Source organism: Miscanthus floridulus, chromosome 9 (genome assembly GCF_019320115.1).
Source record: "Miscanthus floridulus cultivar M001 chromosome 9, ASM1932011v1, whole genome shotgun sequence".
Lineage (NCBI taxonomy): Eukaryota > Viridiplantae > Streptophyta > Magnoliopsida > Poales > Poaceae > Miscanthus > Miscanthus floridulus.
In genome coordinates, this window is record NC_089588.1 from 13702260 (window position 1) to 13718754 (window position 16495).

Consider the following 16495-nt stretch of genomic DNA (forward strand, 5'->3'; position numbering starts at 1 on the left):
TTATGCCCATGCTGACTGGACGCCAATGTATCAGGCAGACGTGGCGTGCCATATGTGCAAAAGTGGTAAACGGATGTTAAAACTTCTCTCATCTGTTAAATTTGTAAGTGCCATCCTAAGGATGATTTTTGGATGAGTGGCGATCGTTATAATGGTAAAAATATAAATTTCCCCGAACGCTCAGAACTGGTGTCGTGTGCTCTCTGCTTCGGTTTGTTTGGTTGCTCGGTTTTGTTGGACGTCCAAACCGAAGCCAAAACCGACACCTGAACTCTTCAGGTGTTAAAACCGAAACCGAATCCGAAAACCGAAAAACCAATATTTTGGTTCGGTTCGGGTCGGGTCGGTTTTTGGTTTACGGTTTAAAAGTGCCCACCTGAACCATATATAATCCGACATCTTCTAAATTTACATATGCTTTTCACCTCGATATTCTTACCACTAGATGATTGGAACTTCCGAGTTACGACTGGGGCCTTGTATAGATGCCATCCAAATTCCAAGTTTTTTCACTCTCTCTCCATCACATCAATTTTTAGCCGCTTGCATGGAGTATTAAATGTAGGTAAAAAAAATAACTAATTACACAGTTTAGTTGGAAATCACGAGATGAATCTTTTGAGCCTAGTTGGTCCACGATTGGACAATATTTGCCAAATAAGACGAAAGTGATACTATTCATCGGGTTCAAAAAATTTGCAAAGTGAACAAGGCCTGGCTGGAAGTTTCACCTTTAGACCAGAGTTGATGTTTCAGCTACCTCTTAGTGAGACAACTAAATTTCAGCCATGGGCCTGGATATTATTCCAAGTGTCTCTGCCAGTTTTGGTTGTCAACAGCTTGTAAATTTTGCACAACTTATATATAGACTAGTAATAATATCGCTGTATTACCTTTGCTCAAAGAAAACACTACAATATGTGCTGTAGTGTGCATGGTTATTTATTTGTTGGTTATCCTAATTGTATTTTGGACAAGGATGATGCCCATCACGCCCTTCCCTTCAATGGTTACGTCTCAACGACTCATCAGCCTCTTAGCCTTGCATTGGGTGTGTAATGTAATTACAAATGAAACGCTCCTTGTTCTCAACATGTTAGAACCTGATAGAATACATAACAAAGCATATACCTTAGTCAATTAACTACTGCCCATTTGCTTGATAGACATACATATAGCTACCGAAGTCAGGTGTTTGGTGAAGTGATGCATACATACTATTAATTCTTACTACTGGTTATTGTGTATATATAGTGTTATCAAATCTGATGCAAGTAACTACTGTATATATTCTACTCCCTGTGGAGAGGCCAACTTGTGCACTAAACTATGCTACCACTCCATACATACATTAACATATATATACATATCCCTTTTGTTCATTACAGGTTGCAAGTTGCAACATCAATTTTATCCAGCTGATCTGGGTGCACACGTGGTGGTCCAGAGCATATACGCCAAATTTGTGGCGGCTGGGGGTCAACTGACCCAGTTTATTAGTAATACTCAATGATCAACACCTACTTGCCATTATATAGTAATAGTTGATTACTTGTAATCGCTTGCTGTTGCAATGCATGACTCTGAACTAACATATGTTTTTCCATATTAAGGTCATGCTGATGTTCCAATTTTAGAACGCGACAATCACATACAAGGACGATATTGCATTGTGAGAACCCAATGACTTTGGACTAGTAGTAGATTCCAACAAGTGCGGCAACTTCCTCCCTCTATATTCACACAAATACTTGTCATACTAGTAGAAGTGAGAAGGTTGCCTTAATTATAAAGCCTTTCTCTCTTTAATATAAAGAAGATGTGCAGCTCTTCTACGTGTTTGAGAAAAATATAGTCCACCAGTATACTGTCATTTTTTCACCATGATTTCTCATCCTCTTCCTCTTATTATTTTTTTGTCTCTGCCATCCCACACTGTTCCTAAGATTTGATTCACATCATTCAGACTGATAACTTTCTCATTCATTGATATATATCTTTTATTCCTCAAACATGCAGTAGAGCTACATATCATTTCATTAAGAAGAATTGTTTAAAGAATAGGGAAAGAAATCCCCAACGATACTCACAAACGCCGCCAATGTACACCCACAACTCTCTAAAAGGCTAGATCACACTAAACTTACAAAGTGAAAACTAAGCGATCAAAACAACCAAACTAGGGTCCTGAAACCCTCCCAAACGACCTCGCAAGAAGCTCCTGGAGGCCCTTTGCTCGTGCCAAGCACCACAGAATGCACTCATAAGTGAGAGCCCGCAACACCACTTTGATGTTTGGATTAGAGTCATTAAAAACGCAGTAGTTCATGTGCTTCCTAATCTCCCATGCCACTAATATTGCTAGTGAGTTGAACCCCTCTTTGCGATCTTTCGCCACCTCTTTAACTGCCACTCATTCATCCATATATGAATTGTTACCAGGCTCCAAATTAATCTAATGAGTGCATCCACAAGTTGTTGTAATTAAGTGCCATAGAAAAAGTTGGCATAAGTAATATAATGCTATATTCCATCGCCTTGCTTGGATCCCATCAGGTGTTTGGTGAAACGGAACATGCTTTTCCAATGGTAAGCACGCGGCCTCTCACCTCTACTCGTTATCAACACTGAAGTCAGGTTGTTTTCATATTTACACATCAAATCTGATATAACTTGACAGATATATGCTGTCCTAGATACATATACCAACATGTACCAACTTGTCTGGTAAAGAAATATATATTCTTTTCCATCATACGGGAGTGGTACCAGGGTAGATATATAAATGGGTATGGTACGACGACCTTTTTTGATACTAATACTTGGATTCAACATCATTTCTTAATCTATCTCACTATATTAATTACCAAGTGGCAATTGCTAATGGAAAAAACTAAGAGCATATACGCCAATCTTGTGGCGGCCATGGGTCAGACTGCGCGCCTACGATTTTTTAATCACATAATAGTAAGTCTACCATATGTAATTTGCTTGACAACTAGCTGTTGCATTGATATGCAATATACTTCTGAAATATTTTTCCAGAATGAGGTAGCACTAATATAATATTTGAAATCCAGAACACAAATACACAATGATGAGCAAGAAGGTGAGGATCCCATGCACTCCGATTGATAGCTGATGATTCCTAGTTTTGCTTAGAAATGTCAAGGCATATCTGTTTTTTTGTTTTACATTTACAGTATCATTGAGAAAGGCAGATTGATTAATTCCATCCGGATCCACATGGTAAGTCACCATGTCATGATATCAAAATCGCGCCCAAATGTATTGAGGGTTTGTCATGAAAACTGTTTTTTTTTGTCAGTAAATGGCTCGGTTTTCTGTTTCTACTTGTTAGCGAGTTACTACAAATTAAAATTAAAATTGCACCAATGCCATCCTTGAAGCCTTGAAGGTTATACATACAATGTATTGTTCTTTCTCTTTCGCTCTCTTTATTTTCTTTTCATTTGTAACTTTTTGATACAGAAGGACACAAAATTGACGGTATACTTAGTATTGTACATTGCACAAATGATATTTTCAACTCTAGACAACTAAGTACAAGCTTCTGATGAGATATGCCTTATTACACACCTCTCCTCAAAACATACCAAATTATCAATTAATCGTTGCTAGCTTTTCGTTGGTATCCGAGTTATCAAGCTCCAAATCTCAGGAGTGCATCCAACTCCCAACCATCCAAATCGAACGGTGCAAACACAGTCATGTCGAATGGTTCATACATGTCCTTTGTGACCAACTTTTCAGATTTGTCGTCGATCGGTTTATTGTCATGTAGGGATGTCTGATTCTGATTGTCACAAGGATCTGTACAGGCGCTCGATGTGCTGGATTGGCTGTCGCTGTTGCTTCTGGTGGTGTGTGTTTCAGAGTCATCAGGGCTTGAATTAGCACCATCATTATCCTTACAAGTATGCTGGCCATAGTAGACGACCGTGTACATCAGGGTATGATCAGCACCACTGCTGTCATCTTGTTGCTGCACCGTCTTCGTTGCTTTGCAGCCTTGTTCCTGTCTGTAGGTGCATCTGTAGTAGCTCCTGCATATGCAACTCAATTAGTGACAAATACAGCTTACTGCAAATTTGCATCACTATCTAACTTTGTGTGCATACTAATTAATTAATACTGTAAAGTCATGGGCAAATCCAGGATCAACCTAATCCGGGTCTAGAGTTCAGTACCAAAAAAAAAAAAAAAAAAAAAAAAAACTGGCAGTGTCCTTCCTTTATCATCCCAAACTAAACTTCGACGACCTAGCTTGCTTAACATCTTTGGAACAACATGTGGCATGATTGCTTGGTAATACAAGGGAGTTTTTAAAAAAGGAAATGAAAGAATAACCAGGAAACGCATCTTTCAATTAAGAAGGATAAATTCACCTTGAGTGTTTGGTGTTGTTGATGTACTTCTGCCCATACTTCCTCCATTGCCGGCCATCGTAGTGCGGCACAGGTGTTTCAAGTGACACAGAGTCATCAAATCTCCTGCTTAAAATTTTATTTCTGGATTAATAATCATATGCAACCTCAAGAAGCATTTCAAATGAACTCATTAGCTCACATGGTACCTTCTCTTGTGCTGATGACGGGATTTAGCAGTAGTAACACCCTCCATGTTCTTGCAGTCGACAGAGGAAATCTTCTTCACTCTCTTCTTGTCATCCACAAGCACATCATCATCATCAGGTCGTCGTGTACTTCGAGCCTGATGCATCTGCAGCTCGGCCATGGCCTTGCTGGAGCAATCCAGTATGTTCTGGAACATGTGGGCGACAAGCTCAGAGCGTTCGTCGGCCTGCAGTGCTGGTAGCACGATTGCTCGCAGCTGCGTCACCAGAGACTGGCCCCTGGCGATCTCCTTCATCGCCGACCGGTGATCAGAAGCTGAAGATTGAGCAAGACATCTGCTATTATACTGTTGGTGCTTCATCTCTCTTGTGTCTGAAGAGCTGGTGATGTGGGAAGAAACTAACCTACTGAAGCTTAGCTTAGCTGCAGGTTCTAATTTTCAGGCAGCTGTCAGAGAAGGAATGAAGCAAGGAAGAAGAAGCTAGTCGTGGCTGGCTATGGCGATAAGGTTACTCCTAATCCGCTCTACTTATATACGGGGATGGAAATGTCATGGCAACATAATTAATGGACCAACTTGTGCAGTAATATAATCTGCTGTGGCTGCCTGCCTGCGTGCGTAGGCAGGTGCAGAGCACGTGAAAACAGGCAAGGATTCAGACTTTGCAGCTACCACGCACTTATAGGTTGCATTGCTCCTCTACTCGTCTGTTACTACTTACTAGTACAAGATGCATGTACTAGTGATTTGGAAAGATCATGGTTAGATTCTGCAGTCGTAGTCATGAAATTAACCTGGGGCAAGGATTGATTAACTTCATCGTAGTGAATTGTCGCTTGTTCTCACCAGGTACTGCCTGCTCCGGAAACAAGCTAGCTAGTCTAGTCAGTGAGCAGTCGCTTTTGCTTCTCCCATGACCTTTTCAGCTTTTACTGTGCTCTGCCATAAACAACAATCCCTTGGAATCTGAAAACAAAAGAGATCTTGAGCTGGTTTGAATAAGCAGGGATTATAAATTCAGAATTAGTTTCTGCAGACATGTGAATGGTCTGGTCCTCACATGCATGTTCAGAAACAGGACTTTTTTTTTTCCCATCTTCTCAGGTTCAAATAAATATGAAATGAATTACGAGTACTTGCATCCAAATCAGCACTCTCTGCATACATACTAGATATCCATGATATATTTTTGAGAGAAAGTGAGAAACTTTGGCGAGCTAATTGTGCGCGGGCCTGAACTCTTTGATTAAAAGTGTGGCTAACCATGGATTAGCACAACAATGACAAAACTAAGAAATAAAAGAAAACACAGCACCACTAAAATACAAGCCATGAGGTGCAATAAGTTAGCTTGCTTGGAGACGCAAATTCTAAAGTTTCCATCATGCTGACGGAAGCACGCTCGCCTCAGCACAAATTCGTCATGCTCCTAAGCATTAGTATGTTTCACGTAGGCTCAAATTTACCCGTGCTGTTCGTAGAAAAAAAAATGCTCTGCCAGTCCACGTTGTTGGCGCGACGTATCAACAATTCATATGCCACAGCGTATTGCTTAGTTTTCCAACGGCATTTAATTCTTAATTGGAGTGAACGATGAGCCTCAGAAAAACTGAGCAACAAATGTGGACTTGGATACGGTTTTTCAATCATAGACTAGCACACATTTGTTCCTTTGTGCCGACTACATCAAGGTCTAGTTTTTCTTTTCTTTCTAATAACCAGGCTCAAGATTTTAACATTATTATTCCTCAAAAAAGATTTTAACATTATTTTCCACAAAGGAGATCAAAAGACCAACATCAGTGCCAAGCTTTTGACATAGTTTCGCTATTGAGTGTTGCTACTACTACAGCAGAAGAGAAAGAGATACACATACACACTCATCATGCCATAAGACTATGTGGATGTCAATACAGTGGTATTATTTGCCAAAACATGGGTTGAGATTTAGTAATGACAAAATTACTTTCTTTCTAAATTTTTTAATAGTTTAATATTGTTTCTATTTTAGAAAATTATTTCTAGGGGCGGTTGGCTTAGTAAAACCGTCCCTTAAAATCAAATTTATAGTACGGTTGCACAACTATCCCTGAGAGCATCTCTAAGAGCCTTTCTTAAACCCACCCTCTAATTCTTATTTGGAGAGCTTTTTGAATAAAAATCTTTTCACCTTCAACGGCTTCTATGTATCTTGTGTGTAGTCTGGAGAGCCATCCCCACTCTCTATTTTTTTGCTAGCGAGAAACCAGAAATAGAAGATGACAATATTTGAGATCTAATTGAAGGAACTGTTGGTGGGCTTTTTTTCACCATAATTTCTATTACTATCAGTACAGAAGGATATAAAAAGACTCTTGGAGTTTCTCTAAAGATAGATTTTGACCGCCTCTATAAAAGTTTGTGTGGTAGTGCGGTGCTCAACACTATTGAGTTGCATGAACTAACTAGGTCAACCCAGAAGCTTAAGCTGATGCGAAAGGTGGGTAATTCACTTTATATTTCAACAACACCTCACACAGGCTCTCTTAGGCCTCAAATGTGAAATAGTAGTCGACAGCAATTAGTAATTGCGCCCACTAGGATTAGAACTTGAAACATTTGGCTCTAACACCATATTGAGTTGCATGCATCATTAGTTCAACGTGAAAGCTTAAACTGACAGGAAAGGTGGGAAATTCACTTTATATTTCAACACCCATGACGAGTGGTCTAACGGGAGTGAAGGCCGGTTAGCATGGTTGGAAGTCCCAACAACTCGGTGACACCCATAGTAGTGCTCTGCTCATGATCTACTGCAAGACGATGCTAGGTCGATAGGTCAACTAAATCTACAACCAAAACCTTCATATGAAGGCATGGCCCCCAGGGTAGATTGATCGCCCAAGGAGCAGCATGGGTAGGCATGGAACCATCGACTTAGGATCAAAACTCTAAACTCGTGATACCATGAATGCATCGATGATTTAGAATAATGTGTGGATTAGATTGTATTGAGCCTCTTGGGCGGAATATATATAGTACAGAGACCTATGAGGCAAGTTGAATCTCTAACACATATGGCAATATTGGATTATATATAATTCTAAACTACCAAATATACACTTAGCAGTTTGAATCATTAACATTTTCATTCCATAAGAACAATAGTAATTCGTTATCATCTATTGTGGCAAAGCATAATGTTAGAGTGTATCACAACTAGCATAGAGTTATTCGTTGACTAAGGTAGAGTCAGTTGACGACTAGGCTAGAGTTATTTGGTATTACGATCTCATATACTGGCTTGACCCTAAGTCATGTAAACTCTATCTATAGCATCTGAGAGGATTAATACAAAAAACCTATTTTCACCCAATTGTATTCTACATGGTATTACAAGTTCAAGTTTCTAATATAGAGCACAAGACATTGCTTTTGCACGATATATGTGCCCTCGGGAGATCGATCTCTCTCCGCTGAGACAACACCCTTGTTTAGGCAGCATGTCCCATTGATATGCCGCTCTCATCGTCATTCTAGTGTGGGTCACAACAGCAAATCGCATACCACTTCGTGCCGTCCTTGCCATCTTTTCACCGTACCACTATGGCCTAGATCCGCTGATTGGAACCACCTTCATTCACTACTACACAAATGATTTTGCGAGGCAGTGACCTTTTATTAACCAAGGCGTTTACAAAATCCAACCGCCTCGGTTAATGCCTAGGATTAACGGAGGCGGTCATTTTTATTAACCAAGGCGGTCACAATTAACCACATCGCAAAATCGATTTACGGAGGCGGTCAAAAAATAACCGCCTCCTCAAATCTATTAATGGTGGCCCGCCTCCAAAAATGCCTCCATTTTTGGAGGCGGACCTCCTAAATGGCCCACCTCGGTAAAAAAGGCCGAGGCCTAAATAGGCCCAGGCGAGGCCCGATAGGGCACTCAAGTATATATAGGATACTTAGGGTTTCTCTCTACCTCACATCTATCTCTTTCGGGCTCCCGGAGCAGCACCTCCCTCCCTCCCTGAGCGGCTCCTCCCTCCCCTCCCCTCCCTCCCTCCCTTCCTCCCTCCCTCCCTCCCTAAGCACGGCGACCGGCGGCGATGCACCTCCCTCCCCTCTGGCACGACACCCCTCCCTCCCTGAGCACGGGGCCCCTCCCCTCCCTCACTCTCTCTCTTAGGCCCATCCCAGATCATGGATCCGGCGGGTGCGGGCAAAGAGGAGCCCCGAATCTGGCGATGCAGGCACGGTGGCGCTCCTCCTCTGGCATTAGCTCCCTGGGTGGCGACGCTCCTTCTCCACCTCTATGTCAACTCCAGCGGCCATGGGGAGGCCAGATCTGGCAGCAGGGAGGCCGGATCCGGTGGCATGGAGGCCGGATTCGGCCTCCCCGTTGCGGCGCTCCTCCTCCGACGTTAGCTCCCTGGGCGGCGGCGCTCCTTCTCCACCTATGTGTCAACTTCGGCGGCGGGAAGGCCGGATCTAGCTCAACGGTGGAGGATGAGCTCCGACGACGGATCCAACAAGCGATGGCGGCGGTGGCCTGTGGATGGGCTTGGTGGGCCTGTGGGTGGGCTCGCTGGTCTTGTCCATGGGTTTTCTTTTTTTTTCTTTTTATTTGATTTACCGAGGCAGGTGACCCGCCTTGGTAAATCACGATTAATGATGACCTTTAGTTCGAGGCGAACGTGATGCCCGCTTCGGTTAAAGTTTGTGTAGTAGTGATTCATCTCGTTGCACCGCATCAATGGACCACACCTCATCCCCACAACGCCTTGGTGGTGGATGGACCCAATCACAACCAGTTGTGGTAGTAGTTGAGCCAAACCGTGTCCCAACCATGTGCTCCAGTGCCGCCAAGTCAACGCCTTCCTCTACCACCATTTGGCAACATAGCGCGGGCAGATCAGGCCCCACCCCACCGCTCTGCATCAGGAGGTTATCATTGACCCATGTCATCTTTGCAATGTCACTACTACCTCTTGCACCATCAGGATCCATCTGATCTGGACCGGGAACCCACCACAGGAGGACTCCCATTTAGCCTTTGCTCCTCCTCTGCCTCCTAGGTTGGTGGTTAGATCCAATCAGCATCGAGACGGCTCCATTCATTGCCTACCCCATCCACATGAGAGCCTACCGCCTCACGTTGTGGTGGGTGTGGGTGTGAGCGGGGGGTATGTTTGCTATATGGGCATTGGGTGTTGTACCCAATTTTTGATCTGTTACTATGTGTATCCCTTTTTTGGTTTATGTGATCATTGGCCGGGGTTGAGTCACCACTGCCTATTGACATCGCGCGTAGTACTTCTCCAACATCAGTGTTGAGTATACTGGCCTCTACTTCTTTGATTGTGCGACCAAGTTAGGCATACATGCTGATGGGACACCTCCATACATTGTTTCCTAGTTCCCGGTCGGCATGTTTTCAACGCTATTTCATCATTGCCACCATAGATCAGATGCCTCGTATGACTTCTTTCATTGTCGTCTCACCTCACGCATACTTAGTTTGATAGTCGATTATACACAATCCACCCAGCTCCCATGACATTGTTCTTCATTGAGTATCATACATCTACTCCAAGCAATAGGATTGCTACTATGTTGTCTCCTCGGACTGTAGCACCACCGCATGCTATGCCTCAAGCAAGGCACTAGTCTACACCCGAGCTTCATCACCGACATCGAGCGCTACAGCCACCGCCATACCTTGCGTCTAGACTACTTGCCTTTAGGTAGGAGTGTCCACACTGATTGCTCACCTTCGCACAGGAGCACTCGCTCCCACACAACTTCTTATTCGTTTAGTACAACCTCACTCATCGCTAGCATTGCCGTCTCTTCCCCGCATATTTCGTCTACTCTGACAATAATGGCTCCATCAACATCTTCTACCCTCACTGTTCTGTGCACCGCAGCCATCATCGAGGCCCTCTCTACTGGTCCCTTAGACATATGGTTGGGGCCATCCTCCTAGTATATCTAATATTTTCAACACCGGTGTGTGCCTTCATCCTTGACGCGTTCCTGGGCCTAGCAACCCTAGCGCACGCTTCATCCATGGCAGCATGACTGCATTGACTTCGGCATTAACACTCCGTAACCATCCCACCCCTCAATTCCATCATCGTCTTTCATCTACGTCATCGATAGTCCTGACTACATCGACCTCAGCATCGCCTCCTTCTATGATGACTGCCTTGAGGTATCTCTGTCAACACTATGCATGGCTCCCCTTTTACACCTGTGGCTTCATGTGAGACCGTCTCAACATCGGCAACCAAACCATGGCTACATGGACCACATCTATCTCCAACTCGACATCTTTGACCATAGCTACTTCGCCATCTCGACATCGGCACAAAGAACTACTATGTTTGCATGAGCATGAGCGACACATTGACAGTTCAGATTGTGGGGGATGTTAGATCGCCGACTTACACCTTTGCCTTCTTCTCCAGTCTCACTATCTGCAATGCTCCAACTGTGACTGAGGGGATGTTATAATGTATCACGACTAGGATAGAGTTAGTTGGGATTACGATCCCGTGTACAAGCTGGACCCCTAAGTTATGCACACTGTATATACCATATTTGAGAGGCTCAATGCAAATAATCCAGTTTCACCTAATTCTATTCTTCTACACAACACAAGGTAGCAAAACTACCATGCCTGGCCAAAGGAATGATCTAAGTGCCACCTATATATACTATTAACTAGGAGCGTCTAACAGATCGAATTAGCACATGCATGTCTAATCAAACTCTGCCTGGACATATTTATTCCGGTTATGCATGCACCCCATTGAGACTAAGTTTAGACTATCATCATGCACGCATACTGACGCAAACAAGCTCATGTAACCACAAGAGCGTCACTCCAACATGGGTCGTGACGTTGGGTAATAAACTCAACACTTCCACATGAATGTACAGCTTATACATATATGTGATGTTATATAAGTCGCTTTCATAAGCTCATCGACTGGTCCCTGTAAATTCACTGAGATTGTTTAGGCATAGGATGTATTGCTAGTCCACGTTGCCGGCGACTATTATAATTGAAAAATGGTTTGCATCACATACAGTATTTTGATTGAATTTCCAAGGGCATTAGCTAGTTCTTAGTTAATTAATTTGGAGTGTACGATCAACTTCAAAGTATTTAAAGAAAAATAAGTGTACGCTTTGATCTCTGTTTCGGAGCTTAGTACCACAACATACAAAAACATTTGTTTCTTCATGCCGACCGACGTGTATAAGTGGATTGCTTTGGGCATGATTTTCCACACACTAGATCGAAGGTTGGACATCACAACACTAACCTTGTCAAACAAGTAAATGTCCCTTTAATGTACATAGTACAGTAGAAGATAGACGGTTTATCCCTATGTGAATATTGTTTGTAAGTGGTTAATTGCTTTATAGTATTTTTCATTAATTGAGTATATAAAATTCTACATAGTGTGGGAGTGTAGTCTGTCGGCATCAATGCCACCATACCACTGATGAATAACTGTAGTAAAAAGAAAGTGAAACTCGTGATTAGTAATTCTATGAGCGCCATCCCATCTATTTGAGTGGGATTAACCTCAGAGGCTTAAGGTCCGATATTATTATTGACATGCAAGATCCACATGTTGCACTTGAACCAATCACATAATAAGTATGGTTTATTGCATTGCCACACTACGCTTTTTGTCATCACAAGGCCAAATAGTGATCTTACAGTCTCTCTGATCCCAAATATAAGCTCTATCAACTTTTACATTTTTTTCTACAATTTCAAGGCATTCTGTTCCTTTGTACTATACTAATAGTCAACATAAATTAATCACAAAAAATAGTTGTCAACATAAATTGTCACTCCTTTTGAATTTCTCCCTTTCCATGCTTAATCCTATCAGCCGTACTTAGAAAACCAAAATAAAACTTAAAACACGTTGTCTCATCTAAAAAGCACTTTAAAGCAGGGATTAGAAGTTCTGCTCATTTGGCATGCACATTGTACAGTTATATGTTGGCTAATACTCCCTTCGTCCATAATATAAGGACTTCTCAATTTTTTCAGTACATGATATTGCAAATTTAATCACGGAAACACTACATAGTTCTTTTTTTTACATCCATATAAATGAAGCCAAATAATAATTTTGGCATGCGTGAAACCGATTGATAGCAAGACTAGGACTGCTTATATATTTGGAATCGACAAGAGTACCTATAATACTGAAAATTTTCATTAATTGTCCTCTGAACCATCATCAGAGCAGATTTATGTCTGTTATCGATGATCATGTGTAAAATATATATATTCATAAAAGATAATAAAACAATTTTCACGTTTACAATGCAAAGGAAATTGATATGTATGCATGGCAACTTGGGGAGGGACCCTTGATTAATAATGAATCCACCTCAAACAAAAAATGACTATTTACTAAAGCTGGCTCAAAACCTACCAATTTTATCCATGTGTACAAATATTCAAGCTATATTGGGTAACAAAATATTCTGAGGATCCAGTGTACGAACAAGACTTTGTACCTTCTGCTTAGCATGATCTTGCAATCCATGGTGCATAAACTAGATTTATATATCACATATTCCAATCCTCACTATACTACAAACACACCAAAGTAGCGTCAAACAACAGACGCTAAAAGTAGAAGATAGCCGATGCATTGTCGATCCGTCGGTATCAAATCTCTAACAAACCATCAGTCGGCACTTCAGAGAGAACTATGAAGTCGCTGCATTGGGGCTGTGGTATATTGCCTCCCAATCAATGAGAGAACTATCGAACACCTCTAGTAAAGTTGGCAAGTCCAAGTCTGCCTCAGACTCTTGAACATCTGTACTTGTTTGAGGCATTTCTGTGCTCTGATGAAGATCCATACTTCCAACAAGTTGGGGAAGCTGGACCATGCTGATGGTATGATGGTCCTTGCAAGTGTGGTCACCATAGTACACGACAGTGTACTTTGCACTTTCCTCGCCGGCCATGGAACTATTACCGGTACCATCATCGTCATTTGGTTCTTGTTGCTCAATTGTCTATGTTGCTAAGCAGTTCCGTTCTCTGTAGGCGCATCTGTAGTAGCTCCTGATTAATTGACCACAAGTTCATGTGATATGGTTATTATTACCATATATGTGTAGTGTCTATTATAATAGTTTGTAGATTTGCTTGAGATCATGTATGTATAGTAAGAATTTGATCACAAATTAAAGGACAGTCAAATCTGCTCATGCAATAACTGTAAGCAGCTTGTTTTCTGGATGATGAAGAATGTGATGATTGACGTATACTATAAGAGATCGATAGATATATTATTTACCTAGGATGTTTCCTCCCATTGATGTTCTTCTGCCCATATTTTCTCCACAGATGGCCATCATAGTGTGGAACATGTGTAACAAGGGACCTTGATCGCTTGTCGTTGTTCCTCCTAGATACATATGTAGAATTTGATGCATAGATGTTACAAAAAGCTGGATTATATGGACATACTGGTAATAAAACAAGTTGATCGCATCTGATATTCATCAAATCACACCTTCTCTTTTGACCAACGCTATTAGGCTGCTTCGTCAATCGCGCTTGCTCCTCCGTCATCTTCTCACCATTAGGAGTGCTATTCTTCCTCACCAACGACTTGTCGTCGACGACTGGATCTCCCGAAGGTCCACCTCCGCATCCGGTACTCATGAGGCAGCCCTCAAGCATAGACACCACTCCTATGTTGCAGCCGATCACGTCGTCAAAGAGCTGGACGGCGATCTCGGTGGCTGAGAAGGTATCATCGATGACGCCGTGGAGCAGCGGGAGGACGAGCGCTCGTAGCTGCATCACAAGGTCCTGCTGCCTCCTCATGGCCTCCATCATCTCCCAGCCATGGTCGCAGGGCGGCGGCATGACAAGGCTGCTGATCTTGTTGTCCATTCGATCAGTAAGTACTCAATTATTGTGATTGCCCTTTGTCTCAAGCAGCCAAGGTGTGCGAAGTAAGTAACTACTACTGGTGCTGGTAGTTTTCGGGTCAATAAAGTCACTCTCTCTGACAAATTGAGAAAGCTAAATTTTTTTAAGGTAGGCGATGAGAATGAGAGAGAGTAGCTAGGTGTTGTCATGGACAGTGGCGGATGCACGATGCGGGATAAGGGGGGCTAAAACAATGGAGATGTTGATTTGCATAAAGATTTAATGGTGAAATCAAGCTTTTGCTACAGTGATTAAGCTTGAAATCAAGCTATTAGGGGGGCTGGAACCCCCCCCCCCAGCCCCCCCTTTGGATCCGCCGCTGGTCATGGAGAGTGTAGCTCTCGCTTGGCCACTAGAGTGTACTTGCATTGGTTATATATGCACTGCTGTGTACCAATCGAGCTTAATTGGCACGTGTGTTATATATGATGCTGCAGTCGCATGCAAGAATAAAAAGAAGCAGTGAGGCATCCATTTCTCGGTGTGAACGCATGGGCGTGTGCATGACCACGCGGCATTGGCATCGACCACACGAGCCAGGGCTTGAGACTTTCAACTCACCCTGTCCTTCATACGTATGTTATGCACGTGTGTGTCTATTGTACACCTTCATTCGGACCGAATCGACCGATATGCATAAATCTTACCTATACTCACCCTGTTCCGTTCATGCTAACTTTTGTCGTAAGTCAAACTTCTTTTAACTTGATCAAGTTTACAAAATCGACAATATCAATTTAGCCTCATTAATTCTTGACGAAATATATTTTTATAGTGAATTTATTTGAGTTGTAGAAGTTAATATATTTTCTTAAAGATTTGGTCAAATTAACTTAGAGAAGTTTAACTTAGATAAAGCTAAATTCATTGAACTATAATTTGGTACGGAGAGAGTACATAGGGACGTTTTCCCTCGAAAAGTGAAATATAAAGATTTATGCACCTTAGTGCTATATATACAAGTAAAGTAAGGCAAAGCAATATATATGTATATAAACACTAAAATGACTGTGATTTAATTCTTGCAAGGAAAAAAAAAATGGTGCTATAGGGCCAAGAGAATTTCGTTGTCTACTGTGCCACAGCTGTGCGCGTCCATGGTATGAGTAGCAACAGCCCAAACATGGAAGCAGAAAAGTCAATGTGTCGTGGGATTCTTTGAGGACAAGCTGAGTGGATGGGATGTGTGTGTGGGTGTGGATGTGTGGGTGGGTGGGGATATTTTTTTTTATTTTTAACACTTTTTGTAAATTAATTTTAAATCTAACATTGTTTTTTTTCAAAACTAATACTTTTGGCCGCGCCTATTGCAATGGTGCGGCGAAACGCCTGTACCGCGCCATGCATGATAGCACGGCGGGAGGATGATATGGCGACGACCGAGGCTGCTGATCGTTGACGTGACAGCGTCTGCCGTGCCACCGATCTTGGTGCGGCAGTGACGCGTCCTGATAGGTGGCGCGGCAGAGCCGGATAAAAGGCCCGTGGCCCAGTCCCGCCTGCTTGCCGTGCCCGCCGCGCATTCGCTCTGTCTGCCAGCCGCGTCCACATTCCTGGCCGCCGCGCCGCGCCCTCCCTCCACTCCGAAGTGCTGTCGGTGCCCGGCCCTCCGTTGCCGCCTCCCTCCCTCCCTTCCCTTCCATTCCCCGGCCGCCTCCCTCCCTCCTCGGCCTCATTCAAGGTAACGACGCACTTTTTATTTTCGTTTGAATGGTAGATTGGAATATTATGAATGGGAGTTAAGGTTATGAGGAAAATTATGTTTGGGAACTATGGGCTATGGTTTGGAGGAAGATATTAGTTTGATTTTGTCAATGTTAAGGTTAATTATTTAGTTAGAAGTATGTTTACCATGTATATTTTTGTTGCTATAAGTATTGGTTATATTATTTGAGTTGCAATGCAAATGATTATATT

General features: G+C 42.5%; 2 protein-coding genes across 3 annotated transcripts; both read right to left on the reverse strand.

Annotated features, from left to right (window-relative positions):
• Positions 1-3447: 3447 nt before the first annotated feature.
• Positions 3448-5124, reverse strand: LOC136483443 (probable WRKY transcription factor 70). 2 transcript variants are annotated; one of them, XM_066480521.1, is made up of 4 exons: positions 5003-5052; positions 4598-4913; positions 4410-4514; positions 3448-4067 (listed from the first exon to the last, which is right to left on the reverse strand). In XM_066480521.1, exons 2-4 carry the CDS (start codon positions 4891-4893, stop codon positions 3665-3667), a joined length of 804 nt encoding a protein of 267 aa, XP_066336618.1. In that variant the 5' UTR covers positions 4894-4913; positions 5003-5052; the 3' UTR covers positions 3448-3664. The 2 variants fall into 2 exon arrangements, with proteins under 2 accessions (XP_066336618.1, XP_066336617.1); XM_066480520.1 differs by having other exon boundaries at positions 4598-5124.
• Positions 5125-13930: 8806 nt separating this feature from the next.
• LOC136479276 (uncharacterized) lies at positions 13931-14539 on the reverse strand. Its single transcript, XM_066477198.1, has 2 exons — positions 14154-14539; positions 13931-14045 (listed from the first exon to the last, which is right to left on the reverse strand). The coding sequence occupies exons 1-2, from the start codon at positions 14537-14539 to the stop codon at positions 13931-13933; spliced, it is 501 nt and encodes a 166-aa protein (XP_066333295.1).
• Between the last annotated feature and the right edge of the window lie 1956 nt (positions 14540-16495).